The sequence below is a fragment of the Mercenaria mercenaria genome, chromosome 16 (assembly GCF_021730395.1).
Source record: "Mercenaria mercenaria strain notata chromosome 16, MADL_Memer_1, whole genome shotgun sequence".
NCBI classification, from domain to species: Eukaryota; Metazoa; Mollusca; class Bivalvia; order Venerida; family Veneridae; genus Mercenaria; species Mercenaria mercenaria.
Genome location: NC_069376.1, coordinates 42885312 through 42908474, shown reverse-complemented (window position 1 = coordinate 42908474; position 23163 = coordinate 42885312). Strand labels below are relative to the sequence as shown.

At 34.3% G+C, this 23163-nt stretch overlaps 1 protein-coding gene across 2 annotated transcripts; it reads left to right on the top strand.

Moving 5' to 3' along the window:
- The first annotated feature begins 312 nt into the window (after positions 1–312).
- On the top strand, positions 313–23092 carry LOC123540306 (uncharacterized). 2 transcript variants are annotated; one of them, XM_045325212.2, is made up of 6 exons: positions 313–1033; positions 16333–16480; positions 17734–17863; positions 18299–18481; positions 19116–19283; positions 19703–23092. In XM_045325212.2, exons 2-6 carry the CDS (start codon positions 16334–16336, stop codon positions 20551–20553), a joined length of 1479 nt encoding a protein of 492 aa, XP_045181147.2. In that variant the 5' UTR covers positions 313–1033; position 16333; the 3' UTR covers positions 20554–23092. The 2 variants fall into 2 exon arrangements, with proteins under 2 accessions (XP_045181147.2, XP_045181148.2); XM_045325213.2 differs by lacking the exon at positions 16333–16480.
- Positions 23093–23163: the final 71 nt, after the last annotated feature.

Here is a 23163-nt window from a genome sequence, read left to right as displayed (position 1 = left end):
AATTAAAGAATAAAACATCGGCAATAAAATATCTTGCACCTGTGCTATGCAGTCCTAAGTATAAGAATTAATAGTTCTACAACCTTGGTTATCATAAATTTGATCGACCTTTACTGTTTGTTTGGAATCGCTGGAAAAGTGGACTTCAGCAGGACTTTAACTATTTATTTCTATATAAAGCGTTCAATAACTTTTTACGGGGCCAGGTACAGACTCAGGGTTAATTGTGGGGATGAGATAAATAGCGTGGTCACACAAGGCACGCATGCAATGTTTCCAAAGTAAAAGAAAAAACTTTGCAAAACATCCGCCCTAGGGTAATGATTTGTCAACAAAAATAATAGTTTCAGGATATTTGGCCGCAAAACAGCATGTCCATGTAAATATCTAATAAGAGTTTGAAGAAAAAAGAAACTTTTCTTGACCTAATCAGGGCTTTTGATTCATGTGAAATTACGTTTTGGCTTTGAATAAAAACAAATTGCACTATTATTGTTGGCTTGTAAAGTTTTCCGAAGCTTATGTGACACCATTACCTATTTGTCAGGTTATTTGTATTAAATACAACATTTTTTACGTTTTCTTTTGTTTCCCCCGATCCAAAAAGGAATTTGTTAGCTCGTCCGATTTTTTCTTTAAAAAAAATGGCGTGGCCTTAAAACTAACCAGGAAGTCAGTTTTTAGTTTATTAGTTTATTCGAGTCTCTTCCATTTACATTTACATAAATATACATATAAAAACCAGTAAAACTACATGTAAATGGCCGTTCATATAAATGAATTATAAGAGACTATACAAATATCATATCACATTTTAACTATACAACAATAGCACTGGTTTTATGAAAGATTTGTAAACTGACGAAGCGTGTACAAAGTGGGTGTAAAATTGTACCCAGTCGTAATTATATACAATTATAACTGCACCTTATGTACACATTTAAACAGTTTTGTGAGGAAAATGTAGGCCAATCTATTGATTAAAGAAGGATTTATAACAACATTTTAATCATATTTAATGTTGTAAAACAAAGTAAGTTTTATTATTATATCATTTACTATTTTTGTTACATTTGTGTCTGTTTAAAACACAATGGCAATAACACTCTGAAAGACGTGCGTTTAAAAATTGTATCATATGTTTAAAATCATCAAAATATCTGAGGCTTTTATTGAATTTTGCTGTTGCTTATATACAATTGATTTTCACTGACTTTTGCCGACAAATCGACTTGCAATTTCAAAGCAATTAAAAATAAAGAGTGTAAAGTCGGTACACATTTTTGTATAATTATTCATTTATCATTTGTTTAAGTCTCATGCTTGCAAAACATTTGTACAATCAACAATACTTATACTATTAAGAATGTTAACCAAACTTAAAACTTGAGCTGTTCCTGCAATAATGGGCTTACAATATTATGAATAGATCATAAAAGATTATAGGCAATAGTGGCACAAGAGTGGATGACTTCAGAACTGGATCTAAAGAATCAAATATTACGGTGACCCCAAATCAGATCTGGGCCCGTATTCATAAAGCACCTTAGGATTTAAGTAAGGAATTTTCCCCCTTAACTAAATTCTCCTTAGGGAAGAAATTCCTTAGAATTCTTATTCATAAAACATCTTAAGTTTTTCCTTAGGCAAGAATATCCTTAAACTCAAATTTTCTCCTTAGGCAAAAATTATGCATTTAAGGAAAATCTTAATATCGCAACTACGGAATCCCGGACATCCCTAGCTCTCAAAATAGTAACAGTGACGTCACTCGCGTGACCAAAATAGTGGATTGACTCAACTTCCTGCTTGGATGCAGCGGAAATTTTCATTTCCTAACGATAAGCGGAAAAGTATAGACAGCGAGGTTTGCGGTTATGGTATGATATGAAGCTGAATTTTCTATTGCTCATGATTCAGTTTCATTTGCATACCTTGTTCGTCAACCTTGCCCTTCACGACCACATTCATGTTAAAAAAAATAGAAAACGAAAGTAAGGTTTGACGGCAGTAAACACGAGAAACAAAGCAGGCTCCAAAATTTACGGCTCAGGAACACGGGTATTTGGCGCGTGGTATTTGTTACTTTTTTTTTGCTTTGACAGTTGCTGAAGTAATGTTATTGTTGTGTTCTCAAATTAAGCCAGAAAAGAAACATCAAATGGAGAAAAGGGAACCTTTAGCAAAGAAAGTAAGAATGAATGCAAATCAAAGGCTGTGGCATACAGATAAAATTTAAAGAAAGTGAAATTGAACTGTGCTGGAAATATATACAGTAAACTCTGCTGATAACGATTCCCCGGTCAGTGGGACTTTCAAAGTGTTTGTTGTGTACACATGTATAACAAAATATTTCTCAGATATATATGTAAACTGAAAAAAGGAATACATTTGTAAAACAAACAAGAATTATAAGTAAGTTAAATGTAATAAAATTTGCGACCACTAGTTTCAAATTTATTTTCCAATGTTGTAGTTTTATATTTTCATTCCATGATCTATTTTTTATTTATGACTAAATAATTGAACACAGTGACTGTCTTAATTATATTAGTATTAGTTAAAGGAAGTTGATTAAATGTCTTACTTGTGTTGTAGACTTGTGGTATGTATATATATTTGGATTCATGGTGAACTTAACAATGTTGTAGATATATTCCCATTTATTGGACCAGTACAGTACAAGAAAAACATAAAACAGTAAAATCAGGAACATGAAACAATACAAAATTGTAATACAACAATAACAAACGTGGAATATGCAGATTTCACAAAGTACATCTCGCACGGCTATCACTAAACGAAAAAAATGCCAAATGAAATAGCTTACAAGATACGTCTATGAATGATACACTTAACATGGTTGCCACTTAGTTGAGAAAATGAAATTCCCTGTCTTTTTCCTGACTTTTCTCTGACTAAACCATACTTTTCACTGACTAATACCACCATGTGTTTCGGCCTCCTACTACCCTACAGCTGTCCAATCCACACTTTTATATTTATTTTGTTTCAGATATAACAATTTAAACTTTCGTTTTCAAATACCAAGATTCAAAAGTTAACATAAAAATCGATTGATTCAAACTCATTTAAATTATGTTCATTCACAATTACACAAAAATGTGTTTTGAAATTAACTTATAAATACTGCTTGAAGACTGCCATAGCCACTGAACATTTTAAACATTGACCAAGATTTTCACTTTTCACTGACTTTTCTAAACTTTCATTTTTCACTGACCATGCATTATCAAGATTTCCGTTACACAATTCACTGATCTTGTAAAAAAATTATTTTTCACTGACTTTTCAAGGTATTAGTGGCAACCCTGTTTAAATTTAATAAAAAAGTAAGTTATCTAAAGGTAAGGACTGTTTACTAAAAAGTAGTTCTAAACAAGAGCTGTCTCCATAGGATGACACATGCCCCCGATGGCACTTTGAATGAATAGCTATGGCCGATGTTAGAGTTTAGGACCTTTGACCTACGGAGCTGGGTCTTGCGCGCGACACGTCGTCTTACTGTGTCACACATTCATCCGTAGTTATTTTAATATCCATGCATGAATGACAATGATATGGACCGGACACGCCCATCAATGCACTATCATGAAGAATGACCTTTAATGTCTAAGTGTGACCTTGACCTTTGAGCTACGGACCTGGGTCTTGCGTGCGACAGGTTGTCTTACTGTGGTACACATTCATGCCAAGTTATTTGAAAATCCATCCATCGATGACAAAGATATGGACCGGACACGCCCATCAATGCACTATCCTTTAACGTCTAAGTGTGACCTTGACCTTTGAGCTACAGACATGGGTCTTGCGCATGACACGTCGTCTTACTGTGGTACACATTCTTGCCAAGTTATTTGAATATCCATCCATCGATGACAAAGATATGGACCGGACACCTCCATCAATGCACTATCCTTTAACGTCTAAGTGTGACCTTGACCTTTCAGCTACGGACCTGGGTCTTGTGCGCGACACGTCGTCTTACTGTGGTACACATTCTTGCCAACTTATTTGAAAATCCATCCATCAATGACAAAGATATGGACTGGACACGAAAATTGCGGACAGACTGACAGACAGTTCAAAAAATATATACCTCCCTTCGGGGGCATAATAAAAGTGTTCACTCGTAAATGATTCTAAAGAATGATGTATAGAGGGCCATGCAGATGTTAGTTTGCGCCGAAAAGTTGTTATTCATGCATAAAGAATAGCTGACCAATCAAAACGTATTCTATCTTACAAAACAAGTTCATACGCAAGGGTGGACACATGAATGGATATGAAAAAAACAAACACGGAGTACAACACAATACAATGGAACACAAAGTACAGACCTGATACAGCAGAATATGGAGTATTGATACAACGGCTTTAAGGACATAATTATACATACAAATATAATAATTAAATTATTTTATATAAGTAAACAAGTAAAACTTAAAAATTAAATTATTTTATATAAGTAAACAAGTAAAACTTGACTTTGCTACACTTGTCTTAGCTGGAAAACTATATTTTGAAGTAAAAAAAAAAGATTTCTGATCACATGGTAAGGTAACTATATCCTTGAAAAGGGAATTGAATCTATCCACATACATAATATAAGTGGTCACTAATATTTAGGTGTATGATATAACATTAAATAAAGAAGGATTAGAATCAGGCCAAACAAACAGTCATTATAAGCAGTAATTACTGTACAATGTAAGAGTGCTTATAAGTACATATTGTGTACATTGTGGAATCGATAATTGGTTTAAGGTCAGTGAGTAAGACCACACATTGTGACAGTTTGCAAGTTTTTAGTTCTCATTTGTTGAATTTAAAGTAGTACCGGTATGCTCCAAATGTAACACTAAGAAGAGCTGTCTGTAAGACAGCCAGTGCTCGAATATTCAGATTGTTGTCCAAGAATCAGGAGTTTTAATATAAAATGTTAAAATATCTATAGAGTTTCAATCAAGTATGAGATAGTAACTTGCATGCAAAACTTAAACAGTATGATTAAGTTAAAAAGGGATATAATTTTGAACATTTCATGTTAGAGTTATGGGACTTGACCAAGTTTTATAAACCCTAAGAAATGTGTGAAGTTTCAGTTCTATATCTGCATTAGTTTTGGAGATAGTAACTTGCATACAGAACTTTAACCAGGATTATCTAAGTAAGTTCAAATGAAGATCTGGCCAAAATACATGTCAGAGTTATGGGACTTGACTCAGTGAAATTGGTAAATTAATTGACCTAAAAAAAGAAGAAAAAAATCTGTTTCAAAGCAATATGCCTTTGAATGATAGCCATAAGTATGTACTTGCATGCAAAACTTTAACCAAGGTGTGAGTAGAATAGCTAAACCATTCTTTGAATAGTTGAGCTAAAAAGGCAATTAAAATGTATCTTAGGCAATTAAAATGTATCTTAAAAAACAAACAAACAAAACACAACAACATTAACATGAATACTTGGGGTACTACTAGCTGTATTAAAGATTAATAGTCATGTTGAAATGTTTTATTATGACAATTCTTTTTAACCTAATGGAAAAGTTTCATTTTAAATCTTCCTTGTGGTATAAGCTTCTGGACAAGAAAGATCATATCTAGCAATTTACTTTAAATTATTAAAGAACATTTAACAGTAGGTTGTGCAAAAGTATCACTGTACCACTGTACAATGAATATCTTAATTAAAAGCAACATTTTTACCTTATTGAAAAATGTCCCAACACTAAATTTACTAATATTTTTGGAGGATTCCATCATTTTGCGTTTTATTCCTAGGAAAGTAAACAAACGTATATAATTATTTTGATTGTTGTATTGATTAATTGTTCCCTAAAGTTATGTTAGAGACACTAAAATGTGAATACTGGTGTTTTTAAGCCTTTTGTTATTAGTAAGCTTACAACATTCAATATTTTCTTGATAAATACAATACATTATAATAACATGTATAGCAATAATAAACAGTAGGGGAAACTTCCCGTTCAGGAAATCAATTTATGTTTTTTTCCTACTTTACAAATGGGATTTTTTTCTAAATACAGTAATTTGTTTCCTGTTCGGGAAGCAAAATTATCATTTTTTGACTTGTTTCCATCAAAAGGCATGAGTATACATAGTGTCATTAAATGAAACTTACTTTATCTAAACTTCTACCATTCAGATTTTATTTTATATTTAGTTGACAGGCTTCAGTCAGATCACATTTCCTTCTAGTAAATTTTATTTTAAAGAAGGTTTTTTTGTCCAGTCTACAACCTTTTAGCAGTAAGATACTCTCCACTGGGACTTGAACCCAGACCTCTTCCTACATGGAGTAAGAAGCATTCTTACATTGAACTATGGAGAGGAAAGCTAAATGTTGTAAAACTGGAAAATACAATCATTATGGATTTGGTATATTCTGAATTTCATTTGTAATCAGAATAAATTTAAATATATTAGTGAACAATTTAAGTTTTTGCCTATTTTCTTTCAACAATAATTCTATTTAAAGAACTTGAAAATATTAAAATAAATCCAAAAATATAAATTCTTAAACCAACATCAAGTATTTGAAATTATTCATGACATTATCTTGAAGAGGATGAGAATATTATTTCTTCATAAATACTTTAAATCAATGTTGTGCAGCATTGTTCAAGCATTTTTGAGAACAGGTACTTGTCGTACTAGCGAATTAGTTCAGTTGCAAAATAATGTTACACGGGTGAAATTGAGTTGTTACTTGTAAGAACAAACAAACTGGATACTTTGTTCGTTTTTTTTTTTTTTTTTTTTTTTTTTTGCAATAAGGAACAGATGAAAAAAGCAGTCAACTGTAGTGTATCAAATGTGAATAAATTTTTCCATTACAGTGCAAAGTAGTTTCGAACTTCTTAGATAAATTTAAATTTTATTTTTCGTAAGTTTTTTATTGTTGATTATGCATTACCTAAAATAACTACCAGGAATAATATAAGCATTTTAACATATATTCCAAAAAAGTAATTCTGATTTTTATAATGAACTTGTGCAGATTTAGTTAGCCATGGATGGAATCCTCAAGTCTAAATTTATTCAGTCTTAATATTGTACAGTAACTGTTGTGATCTTTTAAGATCAGTACTGGAAGGGCTTTGCCTAGTAAATAGGTGATAAATCAAACTGTTCTTTCATCTGAAAATCCAAAAACATCATATATACACTGTAGTGTAATTGTATATTTCTTAATATGTTACCTAATTTAAATTTTTTGAAGGATGATTGAACTGTCCATATCATTAGACACGTAAAACATGAATGTCATTGTATGATGAACATTATATGCAAGGATTTTCCCCTTATTAAAGAGCCACCTGTAAATTGAAAAGCCACCTTGGTTGGTCTTGAAGTGCCGTGATATTTTACAGTTCATTTTCTTTATTTTACTACAGTTTAACATTTTAGTTTATGTCGTGTTGAGCAACCTGTGGTTTTCCACTTTTTTTTGAGTGATTGGTTAAACTTACCATGCCTAAGAATGATTTCTTGTAATTTCTGGACAGTCAAAAAAGTTATGTAATCTTTTTAACAAAGGCAAACTAAAACTACATATTTGCTTATTTGGCACAAGTACAAATCAAGAATATGTTTAGGTTTGTACATACTTTCTAGTTTCTTAAAATGGGTGGTTGTTTCTACCGGGCTAAACAAGGCTTTAACAGGTCTTGGATTTTGTCCTTTTTACAAAAATTACAGGCGCGGAGATAAAATTTGGCAAGCAAGCACAATTAATTTGGCTAAATTAAATCTGAAGCATTTGTATCTATTTGGTTACAGTATTTTAGGAGCATATATCATTTAACGAAGGATGTTGTATGCAACTCATTATGTCTAAATGTTTCAGGATTTTCATCTAAATATATGCGTCTTTGTATGTATACCGGTGTGAAGGATTTTTCAGGGCTGTGCGCCGTACTGCCGTACGCCTCTGGGCTGTAATGTCCACCATTGAGCTTTTTGTTCACACGAGCACGAGCACATTAAATTCGGGTTGTTAAAAAATTAGGAGTAACCTAATAACCATAGTAACCCGCTATTGTCTTAAATTTGAACAAATCAGCAGACTGAAACGAAATAACATTAATATATGCAACAGGACATCACAACATCTCTGCAAATCTTGTTCGGTCTTTAGCATTGTTTTCTTACGAACGTCTGTAGAAATCTGATTAAACCATTAAATAATGCATAGAAATTTTCGAACTACTGAAAACAATGAGGCTTATTGCAGGCTCATCATGAGAGTGAACATAAAAGCAAAAATTCTAAAGGAACACTTAGAACATTTTCAATATCAGTGTATCACCTCTTTGATGTCTTTATGATTTATTTTGAGGTTATGACAAAAGTCTGCGTTTTTTTTTTAAACTGATGTATTTAGAGATGAGACCGTTTACTTTGTTCAAAAGATTGGTCAATTTGCATAGAAAAGAGATTTGCTCTGTTTTTTACAGTGCATATTGGCTCTATCCTATTGTATGTACTGAAAAATATCTATAAAAGTATGCCAACGGACAGAATGTCAAACCCGCCAGCTGTCAAATGTGACCTTGACCTTAGACCTAGGAACCTGGTTCTTGCGCATGACACTCTATCACATAATGGTGAACTTGACCTTTAGCCTCCAACTGTGACCTTGACCTTTGATATAGGAACATGGGGTTTGCACATGACACGCCTTCTGATTAAGTACCGCTATACATTCATGCCAAATATAAACAAGATTGGTCCATGCAAGTCAAAGTTATGGTCCGGACAAGATCAGACGAACACAAACACAGAAAATCACATATCACCTTCATTTAAGCATGCTCATCATGCATCTTAAAATTTTTAAGTTTAAACCTGTGGTTTTGAATTAAATTGTAACTTGTAACAGGAGCGGAAAAATGTGCAGCCCGATGCAGGACTCGAACCTGTGACCTTCTGCTTGCAAGTCAGATGCTCTACAAAGTTAGCTAATCGGACAACCGATATCACAGACCAATTATATACATTATATCACAGGCGCTTGAAGCTCTATCAATAAATATATGCATTACCATATCCCACCCACCTAATTCAAGAGACCTAACCTGCATATATATTTTATTGATTGAGCTTCAGACACCTGTGATTATATGCACACACTGCTACAGACCGAAAAATCTTTAAATTTATGGATTGTACGTACTAAGTGATTCGAAGTCGGGGAATATAACCACACGGCAATAGAGGCTGCTGATACATGTTTAACAGCAGCGTGATAGCTCAGCTGGTATTGTATTCGCACTATAAGCAGCCCGATAGCTCAGTCGGTATTGTATTCGCACTGTAAGCAGCCCGATAGCTCAGTCGGTATGTATTCGCACTGTTAGCAGTCTGATAGCTCAGTCGGTATTGTATTCGTACTGTAAGCAGCCCGATGGCTCAGTCCATATTGTATATGCACTGTAAGCAGCCCGATAGCTCAGTCGGTATTGTATTCACACTGTAAGCAGCCCAATAGCTCAGTCGGCATTGTATCTTTACTATCTCTGTCAATTTACTGTATTGGCATTGTAAGCAGCCAGTTGCTACAGGATTCGAAATGTGCACCGATAGGGGCTCCTTAGCCCAGTATGGCTACACATTTTTTCATACTGTGACATTGGCAGTACTTACCCAGTACTGATCAAAGTGCTCGAAAATAGTTGTGACTGTGACAGATATAAATTCTGAATTGACCTGCCTTACCACAGTGCATATCGATATACCTTTTGTTAGTCCAATTTGGATTTCTAGCTATTTATGATATTTAATGTATTATGACGAAATTTACACATTCTTCTATCCGTAGCATTCTAGGTACTTTCTGGCAGCATTTCCTACGCTTAAAATGACTGCAAAATCTTGGTGGATCTTTGTCCTGTTTCGTCGAAAATTCACCGGAAGTTTACATACATGTACGCGGTCCGATACGTTTATAACTCTTGTGATATTTGTAAATCAATGTGCTTAAGGTCATAGGCTACAATTTTCTTAAGAAACTTACCACAAATATCTTGTTTTTATATCGAAAAGAAAAGAGTCGGCTGCTAATCCGCCATTTTTGTTTCCCCTTAACTTTGTACTCAAAAGTTAAGGTACCTCTGTAGGTACCTTACTTTTTAAGGGAAAAAATCTTCAACTTAAGGAAAAAATTATCGACTTAAGGAGTTTTTTAAACTAAGCTGCTTTATGAATAACACTTAAGATATTTCCTAACAACTAAGGAGAAAATGCAGAAAACTAAGGCAAATCTCAATAGGGTAAAATGGGGTAACTGGGACAATGGGGAAACTGGGATACTTTACACTTTTCAGTAAATTGGGGTAAATATTGGTTACGTTCCCTAAATAAGATCATATGTTGAAAAAGAACATTCAGTGTTAAAGCCTATTATGACAAAACTTTTCTGCCGATGGATTGGAAAATATTTTAAGAATCGATTTCCTTAGACATATGTTGAGAATATTACTAATTAAATAAAAATAAGAAAACATAAATTACACGCTGTAAATAATTATGCCTACTTTTTTCAGATGGTGCATTAAAATATTCTCGTTATGTTCCTGTCTAGTGAAACGCACAGTGGAAATAGTCGTCTGACTTTCTAGATATATTTGCTTATATGTGGTCGGTATATCAATAAGATCTTAAAGATATTTAATTTCGGTACCGTAACGGCTTAATCATAAATGTGACGTCAATTTTGACGCAAGAAGCTGGTTCTCGTATACATGTAATATCGCATTTAACTTGTTTGAAATATTGAAGCGTATTACGTATCATTGCAAATCAAGGACATGACATTATTTTTTTTTAAATTCTATAAAAAAGTATAATGATTTTGTTTTATTGACTTTCATTTTGAATAATAAAGTGGCCTGTCATGAACCGTTGCGTTAACGTCAGACAACGACGTTATAAAACAGGTGCTTGTTTGTGAAATATGGCATGTCCAAAATATTTATATTGGTATGTGTTGATACCTTAAGTTATGGGAAGAGTTGCAAAACTGTAGGTATCACATTGCTATTTCATACAATGAGATTTGTTTTTGAGAAATTACAATATACTTTATTTTTGAACGTTCCTTTTCAAAAGTGTCCCACTTACCCTAGTGTATTGGGGCAAGTGGGACACTGTCGTTAAGAACAAAGTTCTCCATGATTTTATTTTTGAACAAACTGGATGCTGGAAGAAAAAGGGGATATGCTCCAATGGACAGTACATGTTGTACATAACTGGACATAACCACTATAAATTGTCAACTTTTAATATTTTTCCACAAATGAAATGAAAATAGGAAAGAAAGTCTAGTAATGATGAAACTCTGATATTTTGTAAGTATACCACTAGTTCACAGGCGTGGTCATAATATATATTAGCTTAACTCTGGTGCAACTACTGAATTTTCTACCCGATACCAAGTTTACATGATCTAAGTCACTGTTTAGTCACATAAGTTTATTTAAAGGGAAATCGTTCCGTGAACCCCTCCCACTCATTCCGCGTAAAATCTGGTGAGTTTAGAATTTTTGATAGTCTAATAGGCTAATGCTGATATTTCTTTCATGTTTAAAGACACTGTCGGCAAATCTTATATTAATAAGTAGTATTTATACTAGGTGAAGCGCAGGAACCAACTGACAGTCAAGCCAACATGGTAGTTCTTTTAGTTAGTCTTCCTGTATGCTCCATTAAAAGATGACGTTGTGTCAAATATTCAGGCTAAAGCAAACACCAAATATTGGCCAGACAACACATTTTAGGAACAGATGCCAATAGTTTCCGAGAGCGTATGCCCATGTGTCCCTCTAGATCTCCTTAACCCTGCCTTCATTCCCCTCACATTTCATCCCCTCCTCGCCGAGTCTTCCTGTATGCAAAAAGCTAGTTAATGTCCTTATTTCTTTGTGAAAAAAGACACACATTTTAATTGTCCCGTTAATATTTGATAAAATCTATGTTTTAAGACTGTTTAAAATTTTGATCAGTTTCAAGTGTAAAAATCACATATATAAGTGCATAATGGATTATGTCAAGTGTATGTTTAATTCATACATAGTTATTTACACTTATAACATTTTTCTATTTTAAACGATTTATAAAATAAGCATATATTGAAACAAATAATGACATAATTTAGGCAAAACTTGGACATATTGATTCTTTATGCATCCTTGTTTTACAAAACAGTCATAAATTGTAATTAATACTGAGCTATATTTTCAGTTTAGAATTCGTTTTTGATCTGTGGACATGAATGGTTTCATTTGTCATATATGCGACTGTAATATACATAAATTCCAATAAAACTAAAATGTCCCAAGTTACCCCAACTGGGTGGGGTAACTTGGGACACTTGACCAATGTTTAATTAATTTATAGTTAATCACAGGTTATCAGGTATTTGTGAAAGTTTATATTCGTCATATATTATATAGGTTGCGCATACTGAAATATCAATAAATCAAGTATATATTTTGTCTTTCTAACATATTACTCAACAGTGTTTCTTTAAGTGTCCCAGTTACCCTATTTTACCCTAACTAAGGAATATTTTTTCCTTAGGAGCTTTATGAATACGGGCCCTGGTGTAAACAAATTACCACCAATCTTTCAAAATATATGCATTAGTTACCGCAAAAATGGTTATAATATCTGAAATACAGAAGAAGTAAAACCCAAAGACAAATGACACCGCGCTTGAATGTTAAAATAATACATAAAACATTAAAAAAAACTAAGCCTAGAAAACTGAATAAAAGTAAATCTTAGAAGCAGCAGCTGCCACAGACACAATGAGTCTTGCGTCAAAGAAGTAGTATTTCCAACTAAGATCAGTTACCTAAGACCTTGTAGACTTGTGTACTTGAGAAAAAGGAATAAAGAACCCAACCAAAACCAGATCATGTTATTTGATATTTACCCATTATAAAGTGTATAAAATATCAGCACGCCTTTTGTTACCATATCTGGACTAGAAAAAATTGTCATTCCCAAATTGTTCATTAATCGATAATTCTTTGTCAAATAAACCTTTCCTGATGGAACCATAGTTCTCACAAAATAACAAGACATGTTTTTTTTTCATCTTCTACTAACACACTGGACATTCTCTCTGCTTAACCTTAAAAGCCTTGGCTCCTAAACCATGTCACCAGCTACAGCAGTGATATAAATTGAATGGCTTCCATGCATGAAAAATTTCTTGTTTCCCTTAAAGCCGTCCCGTAGCTTTACAAGACTGTTATACAGATTAGTAAAAACTTGAAAAGGTAAACAATCTTAAGATTTAAATTTAGCCATCAATATCCTAATGATCTAAAGGCTGCTTATGACACAAATTTAGCAGTTACTTTAAAGTCTAAGTGTTCTGTCATTTCATCTAAATATACATATGATCTTGACCACAACTAAAAACAAGTCAAAAGTGTATAAAATACTTTTCTTTAACGTACATGTTATTCACCACTCGTTCAAAGTTCTTAACTTAGTCTGAAAGCGAAATGTCATTAGGTTACAATTAAATACGAAGTGTTTCACCATCGTCAAGTTCTGAACCAACGCTTTAATAAAACATCTGAAAAGGACAGGTGAAAGAATACAGCCCCTTCTTAAACATTTTTTTTAAATCAAATCAGTTTCATGAAAATTCATCTAATCTAATACAAGGGTTTAAGTAAAGTAGTTTATTTGCATGTAACATTTTCCAATTAATTTCCCACTCAGCCACCCCAAGTATTGAGCGATCTGTATAATCGTATACCTTCTTGAAATCAATGAAAGCAGCAAACGTCAATAATAGATTTAAGACACCAGTACTATGCTTCTTCGTGAAACCATTCTGTTCATCGATCAATTTATTGTTATCGTTTAAAATATATGTTGTAACGGTATTTTACCAGTTTCAAAATATACATTAACAAGAGTGCCAGATTGTCACAATATACGCCCGTCACAGCAAATTTCTTTACACTAGCACCTGTATTTGCAAATGGAATTTTAATTTTCTAGTTGTTTACAATGTTTTTTTTTTATAAATTATTGTAATTCTTTTATTTTTCTAAGTCCACGAAAAAAATCCTTACCAGGTAGAGATACCTTAAAATACACCCAAAATTTGAAAGTAGCATCAATGTTGTACCACAGAACAGTGGTCTTGGTTTTTCCCTAGGGTCAATTATAAAAAAGTTACAATGTAAGTTATTTATAGTAACAACTAAGGGAAGTTAATCTTTTTTTTAAAAAAAAAAAAAAAAGTTACAAGTCCATACAAAAATCCTTACCAGGTAGAGATAGCTCAAAATACACCTCAGAATTGGATGTAACATGCATGTTGTACTACAGAAAAGTGGTCTCGATTTTTCCCTACGACTTGTAATGAAAAAGTTACAATATAAGCTATTTATAGTAACAGCAAAGGGAAGTAATTCAAAAGAAGGGACCAGTGCAAGACACTCCGTCTCATGATGGTGTACAATTGTGCCAAGTTACATCAAAATCCCTCCATGCATGAAGAAGAAATGCTCCGGACAATGTCATTCTTGTATCTGACCTTTGGCCTCTAAGTGTGACCTTGACCTTAGACCTAGGGACCTGGTTCTTGCGCATGACACTCCGTCTCGTGCTTGTGAACATTTGTGCCAAGTTGTATCAAAATCCCTCAATGCATGAAGAAGAAATGCTCCGGACAAAGTTTTCATTCTTGTATCCTTGACCTCCAAGTGTGACTTGACCTAACCCCTTGGGACCTGGTTCTTGCGCACGACACTCCGTCTCATGATGGTGAACAATTGTGCCAAGCTACATCAAAGTCCTTTCATGCCTGAAGAAAATATGCTCCGGACAAAGTTTTCATTCTTGTATCCTTTGACCTCTAAGTGTGACCTTGACCTTAAACCTAGGGACCTGGTTCTTGCGCATGACACTCCGTCTCATGATGATGAACAATTGTGCCAACTTTCATCAAAATCCCTCCATGCATGAAGAAGATATGCTCCGGACAAAGTCATTCTTGAATTTGACCTTTAACCTCTAAGTGTGACCTTGACCTTAGACCTAGGGACCTGGTTCTTGCGCATGTCACTCCGTCTCATGATGGTGAACAACTGTGCCAAGCTACATCAAAATCCTTCCATGCATGAAGAAGATATGCTCCGGACAAAGTCATTCTTGAATTTTTCATTCTTGTATCCTTTGACCTCTAAGTGTGACCTTGACCTTAGACCTAGGGACCTGGTTTTTGCGCATGACACTCCGTCTCATGATGATGAACAATTGTGCCAACTTTCATCAAAATCCCTCCATGCATGAAGAAGATATGCTCCGGACAAAGTCATTCTTGAATTTGACCTTTAACCTCTAAGTGTGACCTTGACCTTAGACCTAGGGACCTGGTTCTTGCGCATGTCACTCCGTCTCATGATGGTGAACAACTGTGCCAAGCTACATCAAAATCCTTCCATGCATGAAGAAGATATGCTCCGGACAAAGTCATTCTTGAATTTTTCATTCTTGTATCCTTTGACCTCTAAGTGTGACCTTGACCTTAGACCTAGGGACCTGGTTTTTGCGCATGACACTCCGTCTCATGATGATGAACAATTGTGCCAACTTTCATCAAAATCCCTCCATGCATGAAGAAGATATGCTCCGGACAAAGTCATTCTTGAATTTGACCTTTGACCTCTAAGTGTGACCTTGACCTTAGACCTAGGGACCTGGTTCTTGCGCATGTCACTCCGTCTCATGATGGTGAACAACTGTGCCAAGTTTCATCAAAATCCCTCCATGCATGTAGAAGATATGCTCCGGACAAGGTCTGTGGACGCCGCCCGCCCGCCCGCCCGCCAGGGGCGTTCCCATAATACGTCCCGTTTTTCAAACGGGCGTATAAAAAGGAAACAAAATCTCACTGCGTTATCATGTTTTAAAAAAAACTCTTATGGAGGTTTTTCAAAAATATCATCTTTACAAGATTTAGCCTTCAAAACAGCTTTTTCAACTTTAAGAAAAGATATATTACCACCAGTCTCAGGTATGAAATATGCATCACAGAACTGTTCAATATTATCATTTTAGTCCTCCGAACGGTCGGTATTCAATTTTTTGTCAAAACTGATTTTCCAAAAATCTAGATCTTCTTTTAGATATGCTACCACATTATTATCAGAATTAATGAATTCCATTGGAATAATTTGTTTCTTAGTCTTATCTAAGAGAATTAACTTTATATTTCACGTGCCAATAATCTTTGACAATGTTTTTAAAGGATGGACAACTTTGTGTTTGTGTCAGAAAAGAAGGATTACAGTGTACCAGAATTTCACGACAGATTTCATAAGTGTTTACCAAAGATTGTGGAAGTAAATCAAGGTGTTTGCAGTGAAACAGGGGAAGAAACTTTCGGCAAAGGGGAGGTATGTCTTTCATAATTTTTTAATGTAAAGTAAGAAACGAGAAGAAGATATATCTCAGAGAGTGAACAAAAGTAATGTTCCTGATGTTAACATTGATAATATAAATAGAATATATTTCTCCACTTTAAGACAGAGCTATCTTTCACCAAAAGAAGATCAGAGGCAATTTTTCATGACTGACGAAGTCTGGAGAATAATATTAAAATTTGGTATCATCGAAAAGAAACATAACTTAGAAATCACGTGATGAAATGTAGTTTTTCTTTTATCACATTTTTTGTGTTTTTCACTAAAATGGAACTAATTTGTGTGTGCAAAGTTGTTATGGCGTTACAATCGTTAAATTGCTTAAACGAGGAGTGGTTTTGTATAATACAGATCATTTAAAAAGATTGAAAATTGGAGTTAACATATTTCACTCTTTTTAAGAATACTTTATCTGAGTTTTCATTGAAGGTTTTGGCCAATGAAAGAAAATTTTAAGCAATGTCTGAAAACGGATTAATATAATTCAATAGATGGTTTATGGACATATTTTAGTACGCCAATGAAAAAAACATTGATAATTGCACTTAATGTGTTTTGTTATGTATGACTTTCAAGATAATATATGGCAAACGGGTGTTTTATGAATCTCCTGATGTGACTGAATTCAACTTTTCACTTGTATCAGAAATGGCATCTAAAATGTGTTCTTTATCATTCCACTTAATATTGATACGTTAGAACTGTACTTTAAAATTTGTTCTAAAGTTTGTTCTATATACAGAGTCAATTGGCAATGTCAAAACAATATTTTTACAGATGGTTTGTGTTATTACACTAAGTCTGTCTAAAGATATCATTACGTAAATGGCGTGAATGGCGAACAGTGCAGATGAAGATCTGACTGCACGGATGTGCAGGCTGATCATGATCTACACTGGTCGCAAATGCAGAATCAATCGTGTCCAGCATGAGAAGGGTTAAGCGTGTTCCATATTATGTCAGTTAATACACGGCTATCTTAAATGTGTTCTGTATCATGACTGGGAATGTCAAAAGGTTACCTGAGATGTATTCTATACAGTCTCATCTGGCAATGTCAAAAACGTATCTTACGGGTATTTTGTATAGCATGTGATTTGTAAAAGAGCGTTTTATTTACAGTGCAAATACTCTGACATTACCCTGAAAGTGTTCGGTCATTGCAAATGCGAAATTCAATGATTGCAGCGATTACAAACTCACTAATAATTTTTTCTTGCAATTAGGTAATAGTGATAGCAGCCATTTCAAGGCAGCGAAGAGTTGTTACACAGATACAATTAAATGGAAAGACCAGGATGTTAAGCATCCCTGAAACATATAGTGAAAACCTGTGTGTTGTGAAACAAGGAAGACGTAAGTATTCAACAACTGAAAATTGTGAAACCGGATGTAAAATAAACACGCCTTCGGACTGAAAAGCAAAACTGAATTAAACGGGCTACTGATAATTATAAAAACATATAACCAAACGTGACTTGTAAAGTATTACTTTTACTGTTTAAATCATTATTGTGCTTTAATTCAATGCGCAGCATTTTCTCATAGAAAAAAAAGGCGTATTAATAATTTCCTGCTTCCTGTGACGCTAACGAATGAACAATACCTAAAATATGTGTTTACATTTAAAGAAGACTAATAATGTGGAGATTTATCTAACTTCAACTATACTACACATAGGTAGATTAATCAAAATGCTTTTTTATCAAAAGCATTAACCCAGAAAACGTGAGGTACTTTTAAACAATCTAGACTAATGTATACAACAACTAATGATTTTATTTTGGGCAGCTGGAAAAGAGGATCTCCTAATCAACATATTAGGTCACAACAAGCTTCCCCTCACTGTGTGTTTTCCAAGGAATCGAACCATAACTCTGGGAGACAAAATAATAAGTAGTAACCGCATACCACACCTTAATCTTACAGAAACTTTTGATGAAGTCTATTTGCTTGGCAACTATATAAACAATGGTAAGGACATCTTGAATAAAAAACGTTTTCACGTTGTTTTGTCTTTCTATTTCCTTGTGGTTTGCAAAGACGACATCCTATGTGCAATAATTTCCTAGCATTTAGTATTATAGATCGATAAATCTTATATGAAAAATTCTAAAAAAAAACCCCGCTTGTTTTGCGTTGTGATAAATTAGTGTTATAAGCATAAATGTCATATTCAAAATAACTTGTACTGCGCGTTTATTGATGTAATAATATCTACAAAATGTACAGATACCCGAAACAGGTAAACAGACACATTTTCCGACATGTACTGTTCTACCTATTTAGACATGTACCTTTTTAACAAACTTGCTTACCACCAGTGCTGGAACGTTATTCCAACAATACTTAAAAATAAGACGTGTTTACAGTCTCAAATTTGGTAATTCATCACGATCTTAACGCTTCCTTTATCGGAATGTTTTTTCCCTTGTTGTTTAATCTGTTGAATTTCTGCTGTAGATTCCGAACTCGGTCATACTTTAGATTTTATTATCGTAGTAAAAAGCTATCCAGTTCTATAAAGGTTTAGGCAGTGCAGAAGTGACAGGCAAATCGTGTGTGGATTTTGTCAACCCGTCCTTAATTTTTTTATGGTCTTTTGAAGGAGAAATATGCAAAGATGTTATTCAAGTGCCACTGTACATTTCACAACTTCGGGTGTCCGTAGTTAACGGTCTAAATGGAGGTCGTGTACAGAAATGGAAACAGTACAAACGCGATGTAAACGACCAGTGTTCCATGATTAAATACGATCAGGAAGTTGGCAACCCCGGTAAGATTAATTTGTGTTTATTTTATCTTAAGGAATCCAGAGCCCGCAATACGGTCACAACTATTTTACGTATTTATTATAAATGTTTTGTATGTTTAAGGAGAATCTCATGTCGGAAAATAGGTTTTTCGTTAACAGTGATTCATCCAACTACATATATATAATTGGGTATTTCTTGGAATTCATCATATTTCTTTCAAATCTTATTTTTCGAGCCTCACGACCGCCAAGATCACACATTCCTATAAGACAATGTTCCGTTTCTTTAGCAGGAAGCAGGCCCCGAAGTTCGTCAAATAAACTTAAAAATTCGTCACAATCGAGTTAGAATTAATAAGTTTCTCTAGGATATCAATATAGGATAAAAACAAACTCGGCTGTAACATCTGGTTTTTCTATTTTCTATTTTCATTTTTCAGGCATTGCAGAATATGACCCACGTGCCGTGCATTCTGGAAAGGCGTTATCATATCTTGAACCAATGACGTATGAGAATATTGTAAACTTAGTTCAAACAAATGATCCTCAGTCATTTTATCCCGATATGACACCAGAGGAAATTGACGAATTAGGCCTATACGAAGATGTTCCGTTGTCAGATTCAACAAGACAGAATCCAGAGCTATACTATAATCAACCTGAAAACAATAAGCTCTTTAAGAAAGATATAATTAAAATTAGCCAATCATTGCCAACAGCGCCATTTATATATAGTAGTATACAAGTTGACACACCGCCATCTGACACAAGCAAACAGAAAGCGCAAAGTCGTCCATCAATTGCTCCAAAGCCTCAGTTCAAGCCAGACAGCCATCAGACATCTGTATCCGCCCCTTCTCTTCCCGTAAGGCAAAAGTCATCTTACCGAGAGGCTAAAAAAGTAGCATGTGATGATTCACAACACTATTCCAACGTTCTACCTATTTCGGCAGTTTCTCCCACGATTAAAGTAAAACGTTCGCAAACTACTCATGAACAAACTCGGATGGTTAACCCATCCAGCATGGTAGAGAGAAAAAGTCATGCAATTTCAAAAGCGATCAGCTGTTCAAAAGACGTTGCCGAACTTTCCGTGGAAAATGTATGCGAGTATCTGAAAGAATTAAATCTTTCGCAATACGTAGACAGTTTTAAAGAACACATGATTGATGGAGCTATGCTAGTTGAACTTGAACCGGATTTGTTACGGGAAGAAATAGGGATGAAAAGAATCGAAGCAATCCGACTTATGAAATTTGCTAAAGAAGGACGTCTACCAGTCCGTGATTAACCTGTCTAAAATAATCAGGAAGTCACGATAAATAGGTTTATTCTGTCAATTTTTGTCAAATATGTAAAGTCAGAGTTAATGTCTCCCTCTTTAAGAAGTTTTTCTGGGAAGCCATAAATGAGTAAAGATATATTAACAAAAAGAATAGTAAAGCATGACGAACATGATATAAACATGGCAAATGAACTATGTATTTAAAATCTTTATTTCACTTCAAGTGAAAACAAATTTTGAATGGCAATGGGGAAAATGGGTTAGGGGTGGTAATAGAGGTGGAGAAATGTTGTGTGAAATTCTAAAATAAGATCAGCAGCTTCGGAGAATAAGACTGTATTAAATAATCCATATAAAGTATAGAATAAACGAGCCCATTGACAGCCTGGCAGTCTTGTTTTTTAACAGATCAACATGGCTTGAAGGAATTCGGTAGAGTGTCATTTAACTAGCGTCGCTCCTTGACGACCACGACTTTAAACACAAATTACTTGAAAGGAATTGATAATTTACCCAAAAAATACTTCTGTGACATATTTTTAAAATCGGACTAGCGATTTATGAAGGGAATATTTCGTGTCCATTTTGGTTGAAAAATTCGACATAAATGCCCTAGTTTCAAATGAATATTTAAAGAGACCATTCAAGGAACATTCCTTCGAAATTAGCTTGGTTATTCCGACGGAGACATACTTCAAAAATTGTAGACGACAGGCGGATGATGGACGATAGAAAAGCGAACGGCGGTCACCCAACAATACTTACAGCTCACCAGAAGCAGTTTGTGTTCATATGAGCAGAATATGCAACATTATTATTTCCAAAGACCTCTAACCATACTGAAGGTCATTCTAAGAGAATGAACATTATAGTTTCGTATTCAACATGTTTCAAAACAGAAACCAAATAAAAGTACATTGTGACCTTTCACACTGTACATTTAATTGGTCTCTGTATCGTAAAAGTCTTATAAAATTAACAGCAAGTCCATGAAACCTTATTATGCCCCCTTCGGAGAAGAAAGGGATATTGTTTTGCAGATTTCGGTCGGTCAGTCGGTCTTTCTGTCAGTCGGTATGTAGACCAATCCGTTTCCGAATGATAACTATAACTCAAGAACGCTTGGGCCTAAGATCATAAAAGTTAATAGGATGGTTGGTCATGACCAGCAAATGACCCATATTGGTTTTGAGATCAGTAGGTCAAAGATCAAGGTCACAGTTACCCACAACAGTTAAACGGTTTCCGGATGATAACTAAAAATCGCTTATACCTAAGATCATGAAAGTTGATAGGGAGATTGATCATGACCAGCAGATGACCCTAATTGATTTTGAGGTCAATAAGCCAAAGGTCAATGACACAGTGACTCGGAAAAGTAAAATCCATTTCCAGACGATAACTTGAGAACACTTGTGCCTAGGACCAGCAAATAACCCCTATAAATTCTGAGGTCAGTAGGTCAAAGCTTAAGGTCACAGTGACCTTTAACAGTTAAATTGTGTCCGGACAATAACTTGAGAATACTTGGACATAGGATCGCGAAACTTAATAGGGAGGTTTATCATGACCAGCAAATGACCCTATTGATTTTGAGGTCAATAGGTCTAGGGTCGAGGTCACTTTGACCGAGAACAGTATAACTTTTGTGCACAGTGACCAAAAATTTCTGTTCCTTGTGCAATTACTAAATGCATCAATGGGGGGTGGGGGAGGGTGGGGGTGCATTGCATGTTCTACGAGCTCTTGTTCAGTTAGATTTCAGTGTTTTGTCATACTTGTACTGTTAAATAAACTGAAAATAGTATATGTAGAAATACGATTAAAGCACATACGACAATACAGTTTCCTATTTAATGACAATCTTGATTTAGTTGAGAAAAATCACCCATAATTATAAAAGCTGCAGAAAAGTCATTTTGATCCAATCAAAAGACAATAAAGCAAGCAAAAGTTCAACGTAAAATAAACATAGATAAAATAAATATAATACAAACGATAAACAAAAAAACATAAACCTTTGACAAAGTATGGACCAACACTACACCAGACAACAGTTCTTCACCAAAGTTATTGACACGAATCACAAACAGAGGCATGCTTCTAATTCCGATAAGACGTAAGGTGTGTTTTTTCTGTGCAAGCCCCTTTCAGCCCCTGGTATATCGTAAAAGAAAACTGTTTTCCCTACTCAGCATGATCTTAATTAATTATCCGAACCCGCTTTTATTAGTCATTGACTTATAAATGAAGCACCGAACGAAATATTATTTTCCTGACAAACGTCCTAAAATCTGCATTACAGTATATTATCAGACAAACACTGCATTGTTTTACTTATAGTCTTTAATGTATATAAGGTATAATCTCAATGGAAAACAACTGTAAACTACTGACTCTATTTTACAATATGTTGTTGCAGCTCTTAAGCTACACCTTAAAGATTTGGTTTTCTGTGTCTATTAAACATGGAATATAACATTTTCGATTTGAATGTTACTAACCTTGTATAACCTGTCTTTACAAAATAAATATAAAACGGCAATATCCGTTAGAGTATTTCTTTTTAATGTTGATTACAATTTAAAGCAGTTGGAAGTTTGTTAAAAATGTACA

Coding starts and splice junctions, on each gene's coding strand:
- LOC123540306 (XM_045325212.2), top strand. CDS start 16,334: ATGGACAACTTTGTGTTTGTGTCAGAAAAGAAGGATTACAGTGTACCA. Junction 16,481..17,733: donor AAACTTTCGGCAAAGGGGAG/GTATGTCTTTCA, acceptor TCTTGCAATTAG/GTAATAGTGATAGCAGCCAT. Junction 18,482..19,115: donor TGGCAACTATATAAACAATG/GTAAGGACATCT, acceptor GGTCTTTTGAAG/GAGAAATATGCAAAGATGTT.